General features: G+C 41.9%; 1 protein-coding gene across 2 annotated transcripts in view; it reads left to right on the forward strand.

The window, feature by feature from the left end:
• EMC2 (ER membrane protein complex subunit 2) overlaps nucleotides 1-23,775 on the forward strand; it is a 133,551-nt gene extending 109,776 nt beyond the window's left edge. For both annotated transcript variants that reach the window (XM_077493175.1, XM_077493176.1), the window contains exons 11-12: nucleotides 5,026-5,130; nucleotides 22,860-23,775. In XM_077493175.1, the coding sequence (XP_077349301.1) occupies nucleotides 5,026-5,130; nucleotides 22,860-22,946 (192 nt within the window). In that variant the 3' untranslated portion in view covers nucleotides 22,947-23,775. The remainder of the gene's footprint in view (nucleotides 1-5,025; nucleotides 5,131-22,859) is intronic.
• The last annotated feature ends 438 nt before the right edge of the window (nucleotides 23,776-24,213 follow it).

Below are 24,213 nucleotides of genomic sequence, written 5' to 3' on the forward strand. Positions count from 1 at the left end.
AATTTGCATGTGTCCATGAAATGGCGATACACTTCATAATCCAAAGCTTTAAAAGCCACTTAGATTGCACTACATTCGATTTTTTTATTTATTTTTTTCCCAGCCATGACACTGGCAGGGGGACCTGGAAATTACGTTTTACTTGTCTGTTCCATGTCTTCCACATGAAGGTGAGGAGAACGGATGCATGTCCAATCAGCTCCCTCCCCCTCTACCTGGCAGCATTGGCTATGCCCTTCCCTGGCTTGTAGATGTGCAAGCAGAGCTTTGGGAGGCATGGCGGGGGTGAGGGGGGGGATGCTTCTGTTAGCGAATGCTTGCATGTGACAGCCAAAAGTTGGCTTCTCAGGTTTACACACAATCCTGGTGGCTGCAGCCATCGGGATTGTGTGTAAAACCTGATGTATGGACCTGGCAGGAAAAGGGTTAAAGCAGAACTAAACATTACTTTAAAAAAAAAAAAAAATTCTTGTGGTTAGGACTCGGTCTTCTGACATAAAACCTATTTCTCTGCCTATTGTTTTTTTTTTTTTATTGCACTTTGCCACGCATAAGTGGCTCTGTGTACAATGCTGTGATCTGTAAGAGAGTAAGTGATTTCTATTGCCAGTCAAAGAAGACTGGTTGAAGATTTTGGACCTGGAAGAAGCCTAGGAGATGATGATGATGGTGGCATGGCACTTTCATTGATTGGTGTGCCATAATTTCCAAGTGTAGTGTGCCCTTTGGGGACCTGCAACAATATGTTTCTGTTTCAAGTTAACATTTGAATATAGGTTTCTTTTAAAACTACCTTCTCTATCCGGGTGACTGATTTTGTACTTTATTACAAGGCCCTGCAAGACTGATTTTTACATGGAAATTATCCAGCTGCATAATATTTTACTGGGAAGGTCTTGGTGCTTTAAGCTTCAGATGCCCTTTCGTGGGTACAAATCAGAAGCAGTTTCAGTCTCAATCCTTGCCTCCAGATCAAAGACTAACTTTCTTTCTTATTCATTGAGGGGCACAGGGAGACTTTTGCCTTTTGGGTTTTACTGCCACCTTCATAAGGACTGGACACTCACAAACAAACAAAATATAGTCTGGTCCAGGATAACCCCTACAACTACCAGCATACCAAACCATATCACACCATACAGTTTGACATTCCTTCAGCACTTGCTTTGTGAGTAGGCAGATTTGGTTGAGCACAAGGAGCTGCTTCATTGCTCTGGTTATTTGGTGCATTCATTATTCCTGCTTGCTGCCAGTTCCTGCTGTGGAAAAAGTAAACCTGAGGGACTGAGTGCTGATATCTGTTGGATCTAGTATTGTGAGTATGAGTTCTCTTTTCTAAGATTCAGCACCCAAAAGCTATCGTGCCACTGCTGCTCCTGCATTGTCAGGATTCATATGGAACTCTGATTTTTGGTCTGTTCCTACTGCCCGCCTGCAGTCACTACAGATACATCCGTCCATCCAACTATTTTCTTCTGCTAACTGTCTGGGTTTCCTGAGTAGCTGAGGCCTTTCCCCTTTCCCTGAACCTAAATCTGAAATCCGTTATAAACACATCTTGTCTAAATACAAGAGCCATGGATATCCTTACTTGAATCTTGGTGTGCTTTATGTATGTATTTCAGACCTGTGCAGTAGTCTAGCAAGCAACTTTGCCTTTTGTGCGGAAGCTTCCTGTAATAGACAGTTGCTCTCTCTTATTGGGCACGGTGAATGGTCTTGTACCTTGTTCCCCTATAGTTTCAGCAGGGAGTCTGTAGTGAGTGGAACTCATGGGCCCCTCCTGCACATTGTGTGCAGTCGACGACATAACTGCATTTTGTTTTGCAAGGGATTACTGGGTTTACAAAAGTATTTTCTGCACTCAGAGTCTTTATATCCTTTGTGGCTTTTGAAGAATATATTCAGATGACAGTTTTTGGATGTGGGGTTCAGTTTTAAGCTGCTTTATTCCTACAAAATCTTGTAGATTAGTCCTCCAGCTTTAGAATTGGGGAAGTCTTCACTTTCTACCTTTTTGAAAGATCATACTATAGAAATCTTGCCTCTCAGTCTACATCCTGAAGCTTCAGGAGTTGGGGTTACTTCTACATAGTTGGATCCCCAGCTTATTACATCAGCATTTGGAAGAGCATTCACTACACTCAAGCGCATTCCAAGACTTGTTGGAAGATGAGGATGCTGAATGTGGCCCCACAGATACCTTGCTTCAACTGCATGCTTAACAGGTTTGGCTACAGGTGCAAGAATCCTCTGGCAGTGGCAGTATTTATTTCATAGGATCTCAGTGCCCAGATCTTCCATGAATGCTTCTTCCTCAGCTATTTCCTAGACTTGAGATGGAGAGCTTTGTAGTGAATTTCCTTGCTCTGCACATCAAAACCTGATGAAGCTCCCGATTTTCTTCATTGGTTCTAACATATAGTTAGACGGGCTCAGAGCATCTTTAATTGATTTTTTTTTTTTTTTTTACAATGCCTTTGGATATTTGTGCAAGGGCTATAATGGATCTTTTTCCCCCTAAGGTTTCTTCCTTTCTAGCCGATAGTGCCAAGACTTGCTTTCTTATTCAAACCTAACAATTCTGCACCCTTCCTTACTATTTGGTTAGAATGTTACTCTTTTATCCCTGGCTTAAGACATTGTGTGTAGGGTCCTCATGTACCTTTTACTCTTTTGTCCCTTGTATCCCTGTGAAATGAAACTTTGGTTCTTTCTGCATTCTAAGGAACTGCCATTTGGAATTCTTGTAAGCCTTTTCATTTCCACTCTTGGATTCTTCCCTGGCAGCCCTGGTCACTTGAGGCACAAGCTGCCTTCTAGCCTAGGACAGTTTTGAAACCGCTTCTCAAACAGATACTTTTTTTTCCATCTAAAATTATCCAATAGGAGATTACTTTTTCCTTTTTTATTCATAATACATTATTCATAATACAGGCTGTAAGTCTGTCTCACAGTCGCCTTGTCAGGCATACTGGACTAATCCTTTAGGGTCACTCAGTTCCAGTTCCACCATATTTTCTGAATTTCCGGTAACCAGCTGAAAGTTGGGTCTTTAGATTTTGATTTGCTCCCCTCCCTTTTGAAACATTCCCAACTGGTTGTGGGTGTTTCTTGTTCTTCCAGCATCTAACATTGGTTGAGTTACATTACTTGACAACATTACCATCACAACAGGATGGAACTGTGGATACAGAAGCAGTAGGGAAAGTGGAACGTCCTAACTGCATTAGAAGACTATATATGGACAATACATGGACTTTATAGGCACAAATACACAAGATTTTAGTAAGAAATTATTTTATTTTGTTGCAAAAATGGTTAAAATATAAACTATTCTAAAATTACAGAGAACAAATATTGCCTAGAGAGTATACTGTATGTGACACCACCAAAACTCATTGCTGGTAAACGTATGGTATCCAAATGAAGCCAAAGCCAGTATCCAATCGGGCTTGGTGTAGGTAGATGTGGTATGATAATGCTCTATGTGTTGCTCATGTCATCGCTTCCTCAGGTACTTAGGCAAATAATCTACGTGAACAAAAACACATAATTCAGAAGGAGTGATAATTACTGATAAATATAATCATACTGATGTCAGACATGGCATTAGTTGTCAACTCTCCTAATGGCACCAGTCACTCATACCCCACGCCAAGAGAACACCGGAGCAAACCGCAAATACGGAGACGCACATAAAACAGGTAACCACCACCTACAACTAATGCAGTAGAGTCTGCCAAATTTGCAGTTTACTCCGGTGTTACTTTGGTGTGGAGTATGGGTGACTGGCGCCATTAGGAGAGTTGAAAACGAATGCTATGTCTGACATCAGTATGATTATATATAGCAGTAATTATCACGCCATCTGAATTATGTGTTTTTGTTTAGATTATTTGCCTAAGCTCCTAGGAAGACACTGACTGGTGCATGTAGGGCATCATTATCATACCACATCTACCTACACCAAGCCCAATTGGATACTCGCGTCCATTCCATTTGGACCCCATACGTCTACCAGAAATTGGTTATGGTGGTGTCATACACAGTATACTCTCTAGGAAAGATTTGTTCTGTGTAATTTTATAATGTTTATATTTTAACCATTTTTGCAACAAAATAAAATATTTTTTTATTTAATTTTGTGTTCTTGTGCCTATAAAAGTCATGTTCTTGTCCATATATAGTCGCCTAACATTGATTGTTAGACTACCACCCTGTCTTCTGTTCTTTTACCAGAGGGAGTATGTAATCTGATAAAATGCCACGTTTGAACATGGGTCATTCAGACTCCTCTTCGAATTGCAGATGGTCCCCAGTTTTCCATTGTCCTTAGGAATGTTAGTATTTGCTGGTTGCCGTCCCCCAAGTTGGACTGCTTTTGCATCCTGAAGCTGAGAGACTTCCTGTGCCCCTCAGTGGATGTGAAAGAAAATAGGATTTTTGTACTTTAAAATCCCTTTCTTGGAATCCATTGAGAGCCACAGGTCCCACTATCTGTGTTATGGCCATGCACTTGGTACTGGTTTACTCCAAAACTGAGGCATGCTGGTAGTAGAAGGGGGTTATCCTGGGCTGGACACCTTTTTTCTGTTTGTATGAGTGTGTCCATTGCTCTCATAGGTGGCAGCAAAACCTGAAAGTGAAAAACTTTGTGTCCCTCAATGGACCTTAAGAAATGGATTTTACAGTAAGTACAAAAATACTATTTTCCAGTAATATTATTTTTTTCACTAATTGCAACTTCTGTATAGATTACCCTGTTTTATTTCCATGAGATATAATTCCTTTCATTTGTCATTGAGAATTCCTGGCATTCTTCGATTTCTTTTTAACACAATCTCAATGGACTGCTAGTGATTTAAACACTAGAAACTCTCAAGATGGCCACATGAAATTAGTAGGATTGTTTTACTTGGGCACAGTGACATCAGAAGATGAATTTGTTTTATTGGCTGTAATTAATCTCCATTAGGGTTTAGGTGATATTTACTTATCATGTTAAACTGCTGTTATTTTCAGTCATCAGTCCACATCGCTTCAAACCCCAAAGCTAGTGCAAAAATGAAGAAGGATAATGTAAAGTTTGCCACTTGGGCCTCTAATCAGATAAAGAGAGCATACCAGGTAAGTTTTGTACACAGTAAGACATATTTATTTTATTAAAAAAGAACTTCCAGATATGCAAATATTTTCTAAATACAAGAGCGTGTGTATTCTTGCTTTGTGCTTATCCTCCAAATCTGTGCAGTAATCCAGTATGAAATGTTGTCTTTGTGCCTATAATAAAGACCGGTCACGGCTGCTCCCTCTGCTTGTGCAGGGTGACTGGTCTTGTATATGCAGATTGTAGTGAGTGGGGCCTGCTGGGTGCCTCCCATAACTCTATTTTCTACACCGGCTACGTATAGCACAGCGAGGATGTCACTGCTGTTTTTACAAGGTAATATCTGGGTTTTGCAAAGGCAATTGCTGTGCCCAGAGTGATTTCTATATCCTTTGTGGCTATTAAGGAACATAAATAAAGTTCTTGTGGCTGAGGTCCACCTAAGAAGCAAACCTTTTGTTTCTGCCTCAATTGTATAGATGTCAATAACTGTATTCAATAAATCACCTGTCTGCCCAGCAGGTCCCTAAATCTTAGACATAAGCTTTGTAGACGTCTCGACATTTGCATCCCATGAATGAAATGGTAATGTCTTGCCAGCCAGTACTGACACTTAGTGACATACAGTCGGTCCCCGAGTTACAAGCAAGATGGGGACTGTAGGTTTATTCTTAAGTTGAATTTGTTTGCAAGCTGAAACAGGTACATTTTTTAACCACTTCAGCCCTGGAAGGTTTTACCCCCTTCCTGACCAGAGCACTTTTTGAGATACGGCACTGCGTTGCTTTAACTGACAATGGCACGGTCATGCGATGTTGCACCCAAACAAAATTTATGTCCTTTTTTTCCCCACAAATAGAGCTTTTTTTGTGGCATTTGATCATCTCTGCGGTTTTAATTTTTTGCGCTATAAACAAAAAAATAGCGACAATTTTGAAAAAAAATGCAACTTTTTTTTACTTTTTGCTATAATAAATATCCCCAAAAAATATATATATAAAAAAAAAATTCTCAGTTTAGGCCGATATGTATTCTTCTACATATTTTTGGTAAAAAAAAAAAAATCGCAATTGGCGTATATTGATTGGTTTGCACAAAAGTTATAGTGCCTACAAATAGGGGATAGATTTATGGCATTTTTATTTAAAAAAAAATGTATTAGTAATGGCGGCTATCTGTGACTTTTATCATGACTGTGACATTATGGCGGACACATCGGACACTTTTGACACCATTTTGGGACCATTGTCATTTATACAGAGATCAGTGCTATAAAAATGCACTGATTACTGTGTAAATAAAAAAAGGTGGCAATACAGGGCTGTCTAAACAATACTTGTGAAAAAAGGAATGTGTACTAAATAAACTGAATAAAAAATATTGAATCAAAACGTGACTATATTGGAAGCTGCAACTCAAATGTGAGATACCTACAATAATATCAACAAATTTTCCAAAAAGAGCTGCGCTATAAAAGTGAACAACTATATGTATATCTAGTACATATAGCATAATGTAAAAAGAATATAGTGATTAACCATTATTCAATTAAACATATAACATGGGTGAGATGCAAATAATATCAAATTGCATGCAACTGTTTTTTTATAAGAAAAAGCTTACACCACAAAAATCAAAACATTATCCATAGGGTCTCCACTGTGATATTACACACAACACCAATGAAGAAGTGTCACAAAAAGGAGAGAAAGGATCCTCCACCACCAACAATACTTACCAGCTGTTTTGATCCCTTAGATGAGATCAGGTATCGCCAATGGCTTGTCCGCCAGCCAAGGTTTAAGTAGTAAAGAGGGTAAATTCTTTAAAATGCTCCACTCGGGCAATGTTATGCTCCTATGAACACACCGCTCATTTCCCCCATTATAAAAGAAAGGAAGGAACCACCGTAGCGTAATACTGTCAGTTGTTTAATAAAACAATAATCATATTGCACTTGCCTTTGGATATAAAAGCGCCTATACATAAAAACTCCAGCCGACAATGACAATTGGATTTGGACATTTTGGGTTGTTGGGGAAACCTAAACTGGTGATAAACCTTCAGTGGAGACACTTTTTCCCTTAATGACTCTTACAGGAGAGAATTTCCCTTCCTAGGAGTAGATTTCCTCTCACTTCCTGATGTCTCCCTCCATTTATAAGTCGGATGTTTATAACTAGGGGACCACCTGTATTGAGATTTTTCCTTCACTTTTTGTCTTGAGTACACAACAAAATGGAGACGAAGTCTCTGCAAAGTGAGTCGAAATGCCCTCTAAGCCCTTGTACACACGGTCGGAAAATCTGACAATCAAATCCGTTGGATTTTGTCCGAAACTGTTGCATTCACACGGTCGGACAAAGTTGTCGAAAAATCCGATCTTTCAGAACGTGATGACGTGCGTAATTTCGTTACGATGGGACTATGTTCAGGCTAGTAGCCAATAGCTTTGATGTAGGAATTTGATCTGAGCATGCGTGGCACTTTGTCCGATCGGAATTCTCTACACATGATCGGAGTATGTCCTATCGGACCAGTTTGTCGGAAAATATTTCCAGCAAGTTGGAAAATTTGGTCCGACTAATATTTAGACGGAATCAGTCCGATGCATACCACACACAGTTGGATTATCCGACAACACAGTCCGATAAGACACATTCCGACGGATTCTCCGACCGAGTGTACAAGGGCTTACACCGTTGACACCAGAAGTGTCCATTTGGAAGGTTTGTTAAGTTGAATTTGTATGCAAGTTGGAACAGGTAAATTTTTTTAAGTGTAGCTATTACCCTTCAATGTTTGTTTTGCTGTCTGTGCCCCTGTACAGAAGATTTCACCTCACTTTCTGGGACAATTGGATTTGCTGTAAAGCTTCAGTGGAGACACCATTTTATCATGATATCTCTTACAGAAGTGAATTTCCCTTCCTAGGGATTGATTTCCTCTCACTTCCTGTTGTCTCTCTCCATTTGTAAATACAAGTTGAATGTAAGTCAGATGTATGTAGCTCGGGGACTGACTGTATTCCTCACTCAAATTTTGGATTCTCCCTCACTTTTCAGTCCTCGTAACAATGGTCGCCTGACCAAATAGCGCACAAAGCTCCCTATTAAAACAAATGAAAACCTGACAGGGGTACTAACCCCTCAACTCTATTCAAACTTAAAGCGGTTGTAAACCGCTGCAGGAAAAAATAAAAATAAAAACTTTCCCTGGCAAGACAATTCCATACTGTGTTGGTGTGCATCGCATGCTAGCATATTATGAAATGCCTTAGAACAAAACTCCCCAGCGGTGCCCAGTCACCCCTTACAGGGCCTCCATCTTCCCCCAGTCTTCCTTAGGGGTTTGCAGACTCTGGCTGTGTGAGTGACCGGAGCTGCAATGACATCACTCCTGCGCGCGGGAGCCCTCGGTTCGGGCACCGTGCTCTGAAGGTCTCGCACAGTATGCATACTGTGTGAATATCTCCTAAATGGTGCCCATTTAGGAGTTATTAATTTTGCCTATAATAAGATTTACCTGGACCTTACTACCGCTTTAAGCAGGCCATAGATTATGCAGCTTTCTTTCCTTCAACTGCAGGTTGAGGGAAAGAAGTTTGCTCCATTCCCTCATCAACACAGATAGTGTTGATGGGGGGGAAAATCCTTCCCGCAGCGCTATTGTTATCTATCAGTGGGGACCACAAGGATACTTCCCCACCAGCAGTAAACAATGATCAGTGCTGGCAGCTATAGCCATCAGCTTTGATTGGGTGGAAAAAAAAACTGGCAGGCTGTACTGAGGCAGATTGGCTTCAGTACAGCCAGCCTGCGCCTAGATGGGTCGAAATTTGGCTGGTTCGGGCTGAATTAGACCGAATTCGATCTGTCTGTGGCCCGTAGGGATGAGCTCAGGCGTGTTCGCATGGTCCACATGTAGAGCCCGTCAGGAAGTCGGCACAGCACTGTGCTAATCACAGGCAGTGAGACATTGGCCGGTGCGCGGCTGCAGAGATCAGGCAATGTCTCACTGCCTGTGATTAGCACAGCGCTCCGCCGACTTCCTGGTGGGCTCTGCACATGGACCATGCGAACACGCCTGAGCTCATCCTTAGTGGCCAGCTTCAGAAATAGAAATTCTGTTTGTAGATACATTATACCGCTTTAACGTTTGGAGAAAGAAGACATCATTTGGCAAGGAGGAATGCATTACATTCTTTGATGGGACATCTAATGTGATCTGTTTTTTTCCACATTTTTGGACAAGCTGACGAATTTCAATATGCCCAGACCCATTTTTTTAATTGCAGCTTTTAGCAAAGTTGAATAACATTAGCCAAACTATTTGGTTTCTGAAAGGCTGTTCCATGTGATTAATGTGGACAAAATAATTGCTCGTCAGACAGAATGACCTCAATCAGCTTGTCGTTACCAGTGATCAGAATTATGTTTGACGTTCTATGTGTGTACCAGTGGTATTTCTTTAGGCATACTTGCACACCTCGGCTAACTAAGTCCAGACAGACTGGATCATGCGCAGCCCTGTGCTTGGTGCTGTTAGTGTGAATGTTTCAGAATACTGTCTTTTCAATCACTTTGTAGGTAATGTTTATACAACCTGATGTGTTTTAAACAACGTTTGAAGTTTTTACGGTACAGCATATGTGTTTTATTTGTGACATTCTAGCTTTATTACATCACAAGTGGAAATCCATATCATGTTGCTATTTCTATATAGAAACCTCTGGTGCCCTTTCCATCTATTGCAAGCGTGTACTATAGTAAAAGCAAGAAAACCAAGAGCAGGCATTTAATCCAGTGGTGCTGACGCAGATTTATTGTGTTCTTTCAGAGCAGCCGGCGCACCCAAAACCACAGATCCCAACCTTTGACTCCAAAGTAAAGAGTTCTGAAGGTCAAGCTCTAACCTGTTACCTCCATCCCTTAAAGTGGGTAAAGCCTAAAGGTTTTTCACCTCAATGCATTCTTTGCATTAAGGTAACAAAATCCCCCCCCCCCCCCCCCCCAAGCCTATTTCCGATCAAGCATTGTGCATGAGAGCTCTGTCTCAGCTCTGTCACTTCTTACTGGGCGCAGTTAAAGCAGAAAGCAGCATGAGCCATTTACTCCCGCCACTGTCAATCACATCCTGTTGTGACCGTGGGACTGAGTCGAGCCTGCATGAGTTCTCCCATAGAAAGCGGCTTTCAGTGGGGGCACTCGCCTAATAGGTGGAGCCAGGAGCGGCAGAGGGGGACCCGAGAATTGGAGCTACTGTGTGCAAAACCACACAGAGCAGGTAGATATGACATTATTTATTGTTTTACTAGAAAAATAAGAAGCTTTAATCATTTAATGTGATGAATTACTTTTTGACTAGTTACAGGAAGGGAGGTGCCAAAGCTAGACTTTGACCAAAATCTAGATTTGCATAGTGGAGTATCATGAGTTCCAGTGTACCAGTAAAGCTCTGAAAGAACAATGGGAGGTATGTGTAGGTACATTAAAGTACCCACATTTAAAGTGCATCTGAACTTCAAAAGTGAGGATTTTCTATGTTATAAAAATATCTAGAATTATTGTGTTTATGTAGTCCACTGAAAAACATAGCCGTGCACATCCTTTGCCTAGGCACTCCTCCTGTGTCTTATAGCTGTATATTTGCAGTGTAAGATCTTCTAAGGCACTGTTATTTAACTTCCAGTCTCATGAGATTTGTTGTTAGAAAAGGTGTTGTCACTACTGTGCTGCTCAATGTTTCACCTTGCTGGAGAGGAAGGTGTACATGAGACCTACAGTGCAAGGATCTCTCTGCTTGTACTTTTATTCTTTCTGTGAATCTATGCTTTCTGAAACTCTTCTTGCTGCTGCATCCACTTTTCAGATCACTAATCATCAGGGGGGCATAACTGGTATGAGGAAGCAAAGCCCTTCCTGTGCCAAAATGACAGAAAACAAGGCATGGTAAGTCAGTAGTGGGGAAAAAGATCAGCTACAGCAGTGGTTTTCAACCTGGGGGGTCGAATGATGATTTGCTAGGGGTCACTGAATCCTGGGCTGTTTCTGAAGCCCACACCGCTCTCCCAGCCTTTTCGTGGCCGCCCAGCAGGGCTGTCCCTGGAGCCTCCGGCCGCCCACTCAGCCTTTCCGCCTATTCAATTCATGACATGGTTGGGGGGCAGAGACTAGAGGTCAGCCGACTGGTGAGGAATGTGAAAGTGGAAGGGGCTGGAGGAGACCTTATCGCCTGATTTCAGAATAGGTGTCCCTGCTGTATGCCCCTGTACACACGGTCGGAGATTTCCACAACCAAATCCGTCGGATTTTGCCCGTCGGATCTTGTCCGAAACTGTTGCATACACACGGTCGGACAAAGTTGGCGAAAAAATCCGATCTTTCAGAACGTGATGACGTAATTTTGTTACGATGGGACTACATTCAGGCTAGTAGCCAATAGCTTTGATGTAGGAATTTGATCTGAGCATGCGTGGCACTTGGTCCGATCAAAATTCCCTACACATGATCGGAGTATGTCCGACCAGCCCAGTTGGTCGGGAAATATTTCCAACATGTTGGAAAATTGGGTCTGACGGAATCAATCCGATGCATACCACACACAGTCGGATTATCCGACGACACAGTCCGATAGGACACATTCTGACGGATTCTCCGACCGTGTGTACAAGGGCTAAGACACCACAGAGCTGGAGACACAGTGAAGCCGGAGACAGTGATTAACACTACCTGTGATTAAAGTTTACATTAAAAGTCCCAACTACAGTTCTCGGATCAGCAGATGACCTCGATCAAGAGCCCCTAAGTTGGTGGATCAGAACACTGCTACTGATCCCACCCCCACCAGCACTACCACTCATCCCATTCCCCACACCAAGGAGTAAGAGCAAGAATAAGAGAGAGAACAAGAAAGATGCGTAGAGAGAGGGATGGGGAAAAAAAAAAGAAATTAGGGTAGAGAGAGAGCTAAAAGGGAAATAAAGGAGAACAAAGAAAGCGTGGTGCATCCTAAAATGTACCATAAGGGGTTTTAATACTGTACGAGTGGAAAGGAACTCGGGGAGCACTAAATGCCCGTGGGTAAGGGGCGCAAATTACTTGTCTTGCCTTGGGTGTTGACAACCCACGCTACAAAATAATTTTACTGTTGAGGTCCCCACAACTTGGGAAATTTTATCAAGGGGTCACGTCACTAGAAAGGTTGAGAACCACTGAGCTACAGGGAGCCAACCTACTTGCATATACCAATACCTGGTGACTTAACTTTTGCCCTATGCTTGTCTTATTTGAGGAACAGCTCCCACAGCACAGTTCCTTTTTAAAATAAACCTATACTTAGGAAATGTGTTGGCTGCCGTTACTTGTGTCTATTGGAAATGTTAGTTACCTGTTTGTTCCAAGATTTTAACACTTTCTGAGTCACTGACCTGGAATAAGCATGCAGATAAGCCGTTACAGTACAGAGGTTGAAGACAGCCAAGCAACATGCATTTTTAAAAGGAAGTCAGAAATAATGGCCTCTCTGCGTTTATTTTATACGTTTCTTTTTATGCCTGCTGTGCGTTTTTACTCCAGTGCTGTGCAAACATTTTCGGCAGGTGTGAAGAAATGCTGCAAAGTAAGAATGCTTTCAGAAATCTATATTTTTGTTTATTCTTTATCAGTTTACAAAATGCAAAGTCAGCAAACAGAACTTTTACAGAAGAAAAATCTATATTTGGTGTTACTATCCTTTAGCTTAAGACCAGCATCAGTTCTTACACTTGCATAAAGTCAGAGATTTTGTAGGATTAGTCAGGTTTTTTTTATACCAAGCGGGTGCAAATCATCAATTTCTTATGTAGACTGAAACACAGTCATTAACTGAAACATCTGTGTAGGCGGCTTAAAACTGTGTGAGGAACAGCCAAACTCTGCTACTAAGGTAACGTTGTAAAAGACAGTTTCATGTCACAGGTCATACACCATGGCAAGACTGGGCACAGCAACAAGACGCAAGGTAGTCATACTGCATCAGCAATGTCTCTCCCAGGCAAAGATTTCAAAGAAGACTGGGATTTGAAGATGTCCCGTTTAAACTCTTTTAAGGAAGCACAAAGAAACAGGCAACATTGAAGACCGCAGTGGTCAGTCAATGAAACCTGGTTTTGACGGGTACCTGCTACCAGTTCCGGCTCAGATTGCCATGGCGAACTGGTCCTGAAATTTGGCCCTTCTCCTTCCACCTACAGGACCATTCAGCAAGCGCAGCGTGACTCGCACATGTGCAGTAGGAAACGGGCTGTGAAGCCGCAAGGTTTCACTTCTTGTTTACCTTACTAGAGATGCCGGCGCCTGTACCTGAAGCTAATTAAAGAATTGGCTCGGGTTGGAACATCTTGGGATCCCTGGACAGGTAAGTGTCTGTCAGTGTTTGTAGCTGCTCACTATTTTTCTGAAGGCGCCTGGAGCTACTCTTTAATGCAGCAGATGATATACACATCATGCTTACTTGCCCTTAATACTAGCAGATTTCCAGCAGTGCCATCAGCACATAACTGGCGGAAACCATTGGTACCCAGGTACATCCATCTACTGTCTGGAGAAGTCTAGACAGAAGTGGTCTTCATGGGAGAATTGCGGTCAGCAAACCATACCTCCAGCATGGAAACAAGGCTAAGCCACTCAACTATGCACAAAAACGCAATCAGTCAACTTACCTGCCGAGTTCCTTCAAAAACTGTGTGCATGTTTAGCTAGAAGAATTGATGCTGTTTTAAAGGCAAAGCTTCCTCCAGACCTCTTCGTTTTCCTAATTGAGCCTGATTTGATCCAGCAATGTGCACGAGCGCATTAGCTCCACCCACTGTCTCTCTCCTCATTGGACATATTGATAGCAGAAGTGGCCGTTGGCTCCCACTGCTGTCAGTCAAATCCTGTGACGCCGGAGGGCAAGGCTGAGTTCCGCTGTCTGTGTCAATGGAAGCCGCAGCGTGACACGGGAGTGAGCCCATCTGGGTGCCTCCAGGGACAGCGGCTTTCCCTGGGGGCACCCGACGAACAGTAGGGGCTCTGAGCTCTGGCGGGGGGACCCCAGAAGAAGAGAATCAGTGCTGTTCTGTGCAAAACAAATGCGCAGAGCAGGTAAGTATAGACATGATTTTTATTTTTTTTAAACAGGAAGGCTTACAATTACTTTAATGTATTGAACCTCCTAAATGTGCTCCAATATTGCTATAAGCTTTTTGTATCCCCCTCCATGGAACTCAGTGTTCTGTTCCAGCAGCCATGTCAGAAGTGTAGCCGGTATTATTTAATCAGTGGCTACACACTTTAATATTTCAGCTTTATCTCCTCAATGTTTACTTAGAACTCCGAAATCTGACCTGATTTCTTCAAAAGCCTCTGTGATTTTATCGAGAGATTCCCAAGCATTAATGAGGCTGTGCTGTATCAGAGCTGTTTCTGGAAGGAATTGTACCTCCCGAGCATCAGATTAGGACCATTCCTGTTTGCCTGGGAATGGAAGGGGAGCAGCAGAAGAAAAGACACTCTGTTCTCGCTCAGTGCCAGGCATGCTTTAGTCTATTGGTTCGATGAGTGGAAATAAAGAGTAGCTCATGCCACCATATGAAGTCTTTTTTTTTTTTTTTTTTTTTTTTTTTTTTATAGACCGCTGTTATGGGAATGCTCACAGGTGGATTACACCTAGGGTGTACCATACAAACGCAAGGGAACCTGTTATCAATGACGTGTTGGTTTCTACACCTGTATACGAAAAGCAAAGTGCAGGAAACTAGGTCTACATAGAGAAAGCATAAAACTGAAAGATAAGTGCTTGCTAAAGACGCTGACCATAGCGAAATGTACATCGTATCGGAGGGTCCGTCACTTCCGGGTCCCGTTTGATACCCCACACAGGCTTCTGCATCCAGAGCGAGACATGAACACGCCACCCCCGGAGACCAAGCCATATCCGCACACGCTGTTTTACATAGTGCCAGGCACTTTAATATGCAAGTGCAATCTATTTTGTTACTGCTTTTAAAACATTCAAATAAATATACTACACTATAAGGCCCCTTTCACATGGACGGACAGTCTATCCGTTTTTCTTCCATCCATCAATGGACGACAATGCATTCCTATGGGTGAACGGATGACCATCCGTTAACCTCCGCTTCCATTTTTATCCATTTTTTTTTTTTTTTTTTTTTTTTTTTACGTGCAAGGTTACGCCCAGAGCCATGAAAACAGATATTAACTGACGTTAACGGACAATGTCCGCCAACGTCTGATCGGTTAAGATCCGTTTTGAAGCAATTTTTTATTTTTTTTATCTGTGAACTCAACTTATGACCCAGGCAATGCTTTCTGGGTAATTTCCTTAAAGGCACAGAACCTGCTGTAAAGGCATCAAAACAGATGTAAACATGTACATTAACGGATATTAATGGGACAGACGATAACAGAGATTAATGGAACGGAAGAAGGATGAAGCAACGGATAAGAACTAATATATATGGACTTTAAGCTTGCTTTTTTTCATATTTAGATCTGTATTTTTTTATGATTTTTTTTATTTTTATTTTTTTTATGGCTTTTATGTTATTCATGTGATTCACTTTGCAATATTTGATTATTCATTTGTTGTCACATACATGAACACAAATAAGCACCTAATCTTTTATTTTATTCACTTATACCATTGGTAATTACCTGAAAGGGGGTAGCTGTTATTTGTCACCTTTCCCACACAGGGTGCCAGTTCTAGTTTATTAATTCACTATTTACTAACTGTTGCATGCACTCCTTGTATTAAGTGAACAACTCAGTGATGTTGTCTCTTTAAAGCCAACCTCCCCCACTCCCCTTACTATTCCAACTTTTACCATGCTACTCTGCTTGTTCCTTCCTCCAATGCAGCTGCACAAAGATATCGGGTGTCTGAGTTTACACGAAGAAATAGTGTTGCCCTTCCTCTGTCATTATAAAGCAGAACTTTACCCTTAGCAACCTGATAAAGGGGGGCATGTCCATGATGGCAGCGTAAGCAGGTGTGCTTCCCAGAGCTCTGCTAGAGTTTTATCTGCATCTTTTCTATTCTGAGTGAGGCAATCTGACTCTACATGCCTTCCAGATCGACTAGGAAACTGAAAGGGGGTAAATAACTGTTTCCCCCCAGTACATGTTCGAGCTGGATAGCCCTACCCTGCGAGTGGCGGGAAGTCCGGGACAAAGATCCAACATGGCCACAGCTCCTGTGGAGGATGCCTCTCCGTCCACCCCTTGCATTCCCAAGGTTATGGCAGTTGCAGATCAAACAACAGCAGCTTCCTTGGCTGTAAAGGATAGGTGGGTTTATTCCACTTTAAGGCTGCCAGCAGAATGGCCTCTACAGACTCAGTCGTGCCTAAAAATGGAGAGCAACTGAGCATATGCAGAGCAGGGTGTGATCGTGTATTACTGGATTTTAAACAGTATAGGCACTTATTTTTAATGGTATACATAGCTATACCTGCAAAAGGGGCCAGCCTAAAGTCATGTAGCAGGACTTAATTTTCTGACTAAAGTTCCACTTCAAAGGTTTTTTTTTTTTTTTTTTTACCCATATAACTCAAACTCTGCCAGACTCTCTAGTAGAGCCTGACAGAGCACACTGTACCTTTCTTATAGTAAAACGAGTGTTGTAAATACTGCTTTTGAGCTGTCTTTGGCCGGTCACATGACTTGCGGCTGCTGTACAGCTCAGATGGAAGCATACTGCAGGAGGGGCCATGATCTCCCTCTGATGTCAGCCGGGGAGAACACATGGGCACTCGGTTTCTCCTGCAGTAGCCATGGAAATCGGCTGAGAGTCATGTGACAGGCCTGAAGACAGCGCTAAAACGGTATTTACAGCACTCGTTTTTCTAAAGGAAAAGTACAGTGTGCTCTGCCAGGATATGAAAGAGTATCTGGCAGTGAGCAAAAAAGATTTGTAATTTTACTAGAATCGGTGGAGACGGAGACGCAGACACAAGTTAACATGCAGAAAGGAGGGGGGTGAGGAGGGAGACAGGAGAACAGAGGGGACAGCAGCGTATGACGGAGGCCTGAAATTAGACTACGGTGATCAGAGCAGAGCTGCCCTGATTTTCGTGGTCTGTTTAGAGACTGGATACAGGAAGTGCCAGATTCGGTTGTGTGGGGTTTTTTTTTTTTTTGGGGGGGGTGGGGGCAGTTTTTTTGGGTTAACATAATTTTTTTTTTTAGCAGAGCCCTTATGGAATTAAATGATGGGTGTTGCGATTTTTTTTTTTTTTTTTTTTTTTTTTTTTTTTTGTCACACGGTACTTGCACATCGGTTTTTCAAACATTTTTTTGGGAAAAAATACACTTTAATGAATTTTATTGCACACAGGCAAAATAATAATACTTAATCTTTTTGTAAAATATAAAATATGATGTTACACTGAGTAAATGGATACCTAAAATGTCATGCTTTAAAATTGTGTCTGCCTGTAAAATGGCAGCAAACTATTGTACTTCTCCATAGGCGATGCTTTAAACGCCTTTACAGGTTACCAGTTTAGAGTTACACAGAAGGCCTGGTGCTAGAATTTTTGTTCTCACTCTGACATTCGTGACAATATCTTGCATGTGTGGTGCGATCTCCATTTATGTATGCGTGCGGGAGTAATGTATGAGTCTGCATTTGCGTGTAAGCACAGGGGGACAAGGCTGCTTAAAAAAAGTTATTCTTTATTTTAAACCTTTTTTTTTTTTTCATTGTGATGGCATGGGCTATGACAGGTCCTCTTTTATTGAGAGATCTGGGGTCTAGCAGACCTCCATATCTCTCCTCTAGCCTCCAGTGTAGCCGATCAGACACAGATCGGACTGATCTGCTTCTTCTTGGCCACTAACGGCCAGGTAAACAGCGATCCAGAAGAGGAAGTGACCACATACTCGTCGCTTGTGTTTTCCGGGGTCAAAGAGCAGGAGTAACAGCATCAGTTCCCCTCTCTCTATACTGTGCAGCCATCACCGCCAGTCGCATCGCTCCCGGGCTTCGCGACCGGGCGGCAGAGTTGGGAAAGGCGGCAGTACAGGGAATTGCTGGCTGAAAATGTTCATATTGAAAAAATTACCCTAGAATGCTGGGAGCCTGGTCAATGGAAAAATAAGCAGAGGTGCCGCCCACTATAAGGGCTGGGTGTATATACAAGAAATGAAACCATAAAAATTACAAAAAACGAAAAAATGTATGCCAACACCCAAAGGCTACTGTATCTCCGCAAAAACATATGTTTATTGAATGAAAAAGATCACAGAATTAAGCAGAGGTTGCTATACAATTTTGTTGCCAGTGGTTTAGACATTAATGGCTGTGTTGAGTTATTTTGAGGGGACAGCAAATTTACACTGTTATACAAGCTGTACACTCACTACTTTACATTGTAACAAATTTCTTCAGTGTTGTCGCATGAAAAGATATACCGTATTTATCGGTGTATAATGAGCACCCCAAATTTAGGAGGGAATTTTAAGGAAAAAAAACTTACATTTAAATGCCCATCAATGCAGCCTTATCAGTGTCCATCTGCAGCCTTGTTCATCATTGCAGCCTTGTCAGTGTCATTTGCAGCCTTGTCAGTGTCATTTTCGTCTTTCGTCGAGATACAGAGCCGGTGGTGCTTGGTAGCTTTTCGGCCGCTGAGAGCAGCCGAAAGCCATTGAGAAAGGGCAAAAGTCACTGAGCGCCCAAAAGCCGCCCAGAGGCTCACAATCGCCGGGGGATCAGCGTATAACATGCACCCACTATTTTCCCCTGATTTTAAGGGGGAAAAAGTGTGTGTTATACACCGATACATACGGTAATAAAATGTGAGGGGTGTACTCACTTTTGTGAGATACTGTAGCTAAGGAATACCTATGTTAATCTAAGCTAAGCTAATCATAATCTAAGTAAGCTAATCAACATAAACGTATAATATCCCTCAATGGTTCGATAACAAGGTATTAATCACATCTCCAAGAGATGATCAGACAGACGAAAACAATAGGTGACTCAATTAACAATGGAAATGCACATCGAAGAGGCACATAATGGGAGAGACGTATTTAACAGACACATAACCCCTTAATAAACGGACTATAGCGGGAGACCACAATATTGGGTTGCTTTGAGTTGATCATATTAACATCTCCTCAGACTATAACAATCTAAAGCAGTCATTGCTAGTTTGGGCATAGAGACCCCAAATACGTATATGTGTCCTTGAGTTACCAGAGTCTGTGTGTTTTGGGGAGACATGGATTTAAATCAGAAACAAGACCACTCCAAGGGTTTCCCATTCACACACCTCCCAAAGAGTAGTGTTCCTATAAAAGCGTGGGCCCATAGTAAGCAAGAGGCCACCCTGCAGTCACCTCCAAAAGCCCTGTCCTGGTTGGGTCTGTCACAACCTGTCTGTTGCTGCTCTTTCACTGTCCAGTTGCAGGCAGGGTGGTGATCTAGCTGTGCTTCTTAGCTATAATACAATAATGTCAGGTTACTTGCCTTAGCCTTCTGTCTGGCAAAGTTGTGTAATCCTCGGGGCTGTATGGACAGAAATATAAATCCTTTGGCATGTAAAACATGCTAGCTCTTCACCTGTGAGTTCATCGCATACAGAATTCTGAGACATTGACTTATCTGAAAACTATACAGCAATAAGCAGGGACACGTGCTGCGACCAAGATTTTTGCTTTCATTGAACAGACCGATTTACTTCTCTACCTCTCTCTTTAATTTCTCAGTATTAAGTTCCATTGGATACATCATCAGTGCTTCCCTTATCACATAGAGCCTGTGTAATAAATCGAAAAGCCCTTTTCCAGCAATGATTGATCAGGGAGCTTAGCTGGAGGTCAGAAACAGGTTAACGGCACCCTTTGCTTCTTGGTGGAACCGTTTCATGATCACATAATCCTTCCACACACATCATAGCAGACTTGCTAAATGAATTTAACTTTGGGGAAGCTTGTAAATCAGACGTAACGCGAAGAATTCTAGAAAATCGACCATTATATTGAGAATTTATTAAGTGTTTAAATGCTCACATTAGACCGAGGAACAATTTCCCCGACCAAAAGCAAATTACAAAAGTGTTCTCTAGAGAAAATCGGCCTTTATTGGCGGGGTATTGAAAACATGCCTTTCGCTGACAAAAGCCAGCGATTTACCTACTTAATATGTTTAGTATAATCAGCCTGATGAGTGATGGCAGTTGTCAGTGCTGTTAGAAAACTCATTTTAAAATCAGCATGAAGTACTCAACAGCTCACCATTCAAAGGCTTTCAGTCAACTAACAGAGCTGCCGGGAAGTGTAATTATAGGACGATATAATTGGCTGGCCTTAATTTCTTCCTGAGTAAATACTTGTGAGTGGAAATTAAACCTCACTTTAATGGTATACACAACTGTTAATCTTCTCCTTTTGCTGCTGTGCTATGCAGGTCACTGGTTTATTGCCGGTGCAGGCTATGTGCACTCTTTGTTTTCTGTTCAGCACACATTACACATCACAAGTAAACACATTTAGCGCTAAAGATTTGATAACATTTTAAGACTTCATTTAGAATTGTAAAATACGCCAAACCTGGGAATTGAGAAGATTTTAAAATTTTTTTGTCTGTCCACACCCTTCTGATTAAAACGTATTTAAATCCAGATCAAAAAGTAATATATTGCAGCTCAGCATTCCTTAGATGTTGTGGCTGCTTTAGCTGTCTTCTCTAAGGCCTCGTTCTCATTACTCGATTTGAAATTGCGTGCAGAATCGCCAAAATGCTGCCCACGATTGCAAAATGCATGATGCGCATAATGGCACCCCAAACTGCTTAATTCTGCCATGATTGTCGTGCGACAGAATCAAACGACAATTGTGGAAAAAGGCACATTTAAAAATCGTGTCAAGCTAGTCACTCAAAAAGGAGCAGGAGCTTCTCTTGGGCGACAAATGCACATAAAAATGGCAAGCTTTTTCCTGCTATGCAATATGTGAATGAGTCCCAAGGTGATCCTGCCGGTAAAACACTTCGGTCTTGTGCACACTAACACAAGTGATCTGAGCATGGATCACTTTTCAGAGTCATTTTACAGGTGGAGAGGAGGTCATATGTTGCCTCTTCACTGCCTGCTTCAACCCCCTAAATCAGGGGTAGGCAACCTTGGCACTCCAGCTGTGGTGAAACTAAAAATCCCAACATGTCTCTGCCTCTAGGAGTCATCCCTGTGATTGTTAGGGTCATGCAACGTTTCATGGGACTTTTAGTATCATAAAAGCTGGAGGACCGAGGTTGCCTACCCCTGCCCTAAATGCAGGACTGCGGTCCCATCCGCTAAATGTGACAGAGGGTATGATTCAGCCATGGCCATAGTATGTGTACATGTCTGGCCTCTGCCTTTTCAGTTGGGGAGGGCGGGGGGGGCTGGCATTTTTCCTGACACATGAGATAAATTTGTGGTGGGGGGGGGGGAGCTCAGCACACAGCTTGTCTATATACAGTTCTGCTGTGTAGAGGGGGTGTGTTCCTTTTCTCCAATCAGCTCTCCCACACTGTAAATGCAGCCTCTCCGCCCCCTCCTCTGTGCTCCGTACAAATGAAGAAAGATTTTAACACAATTCTGCCCTTTTTATGGAGTTTAGGGAAAAGAAGACAACAGATAAACAAACAAGTAAAACATATGTAGGAGGATTTGTTTCATCTCTGTGTATTATCTGAGGCTGGTCACTTCACCGCCCAACCAAACTGCAACAACTGTAAATGATCCCTTGCTTTAACAGTGCTCATTTCACTACACTATATGGGTGAAGAAGTAGCATTTTCAATGTAGGACAGGAAGTGTTAGGACTACAGAACACCTTCAGCCCATCCTCCTCTCCATACTATACAGTCAGGTGAGGTGTTCTGTAGTTCACAGGAGAACAGATTTCTAGAGATTTCAAGGCAGCAGATGTGCAGTTCTCAAGCTTCCTGCATTTTTGGCAGCAGCAATAAATATTTAATTGCACTTATTAAACTAATATAACTAAACACTTTCAGTGAAAGAAGTGAAATAAATGTGTTGCACTGCTGAACTTTAAATACATTTTTTTTTCTTCTAAATGAATATGTTGTGCGTCTTCTTTATACAGGGCCAACCTACTACATTCTAGGTCAGTGATGGCGAACCTTGGCACCCCAGATGTTTTGGAACTACATTTCCCATGATGCTCTTGCACTCTGCAGTGTAGTGGAGCATCATGGGAAATGTAGTTTCAAAACATCTGGAGTGCCAAGGTCCGCCATCACTGTTCTAGGTAGATCAAATATTATAAGCAATCTAACAATAAAAAAATTTAAATGTGCAAAACATTCATATGGCAGCCCATGAGTATGTATGTATTGGTTGGTACTTTCAGTGATATAGCAGTGATATATTGTTATGGATTGCATACACTTTGTCTTTTAATGTACACGTGAAACTGGAAGGAATGGTCGTTTTCAAATCTGCGTGCAATGCAGCTATAAATCTGAAGTATCAAATTTGGATTAAGTTTTTTGCAAAGTGCTTAAACAGCCATGTCATTTTCAAAAAGTTTGATCTCTGTACCATCTTCTTGGTAATCTAAAAAAGTTCTCTTTCGCTGTTTTGTATTTTTTTTTTTTTTTTTTTTTATAAAAATCTATTGAAAGTGAAACATTTTGCTCTGTTACCCAAAGAATAATTTTATTTTATTTATTTTTTGTATTTCAGCTTGCAGGTCGCACCATGCCGGATACTCAAACATCTCTGAAAGCCGTAGAAAACATGTTGGAAACGTTACAGATCACTCAGTCCTAAGTCTTCTAAAGCCACTACCTGCTAACTGTACCCATGTATACCCAGATCTCATAGTCATTGTTTTGTCCTTAAAGTGGTGCTCCAAGCTGAACAAAAAAAAAAAACAATACTGTTAGCGATGCCCTAAGTATTCTATATTAGTTGAAGTATGCAGCCAGCCACTTGGTGATATCATGGAAAAATGGCTGCCCAGTTTTATGTTCTGTTATCACTAGCTGAAGGCTCATACAGGCATGCCTGACATAGATGAACCACTGCACCAACATGCATGATCAGATCTGCACAGTCTTCCCCCCACAGCGTGAATGCATGTTACCAAGAACTGTAGTTCTCACAAATGAATGACATTGCACCCTCCAAAAATCAGACCTTCAGCTTGGCAGCTTGCTTTAGAATTAACAGAGAAGACATCCCGAAAGTAGAATATTTTCAGATATTTTGAAGCTTCTGAAATCTACATTTAGGGGGCTTCTGTTTTTGTGCCAGGAGTTTCACTTTCAGGTGGAAGCCCTGAAGCCATGAGTTTTATACGTAATCAAAAGAATGCAGCCTTTTCGTTCCCTAACTAGCTGTGACATCACAAAGGCACGGAAAGACTTGAAATAACGACCACCTGTGAAGGAGTGAATGAAAATCGTTAGCGAAATGTGTCACACTTTGTATTTGTAGACAGGAATGAAAGCCGCATGTTTTATGCCGTAATGCGTTAGTAATAATTTCACTGAAACATAATTTATTTGCTTCTATGGTTAACTTAAATGAAAAATATAACTCCTTGTTTAATTAGATGTTATACACAATTTTTTATTAAATTTTTTTTCCTCCCTGATTTTGTTTATGTTCATAGTAATGGATTCTGACAGGAAGGTATAAAAATGACTTGGCTGGCAGCTAAACGTCTAATGTGAGAGACTTTTTTTTAAAGAAAAAAACGTCTTTTTTTTTTTTCTTAAAAAATAGCAAACATGTCATACCTGCTCTGTGTAGTGATTTTGCACATAGCAGCCCCAATCCTCCTCCTTCTTTGGCCCCTATTCTGTGCTTCTGGTCCCTCCCTCCTGCCAAGTGCCACCGCAGCAAGTAGCTTGCTATGGGGGCACCCAAGCCAAGCTGCTGCTCCTTGTGTCCATGCAGACACGGAGCCATGGCCTTGCCCTGCCCCCTCTCCTCATTGGCAGACTGACTTTGACAGCAGCGGGAGCCAATGTTGCTGCGCTGCTGTCTCAGCCAATCAGGAGGGGAGTTCCGGACAGCCGAGTTCCATAGA

Source organism: Lithobates pipiens, unplaced genomic scaffold (assembly GCF_037356315.1).
Source record: "Lithobates pipiens isolate NorthernLeopardFrog02 unplaced genomic scaffold, aLitPip1_a1.2 Scaffold_19, whole genome shotgun sequence".
Classification (NCBI taxonomy): Eukaryota; Metazoa; Chordata; class Amphibia; order Anura; family Ranidae; genus Lithobates; species Lithobates pipiens.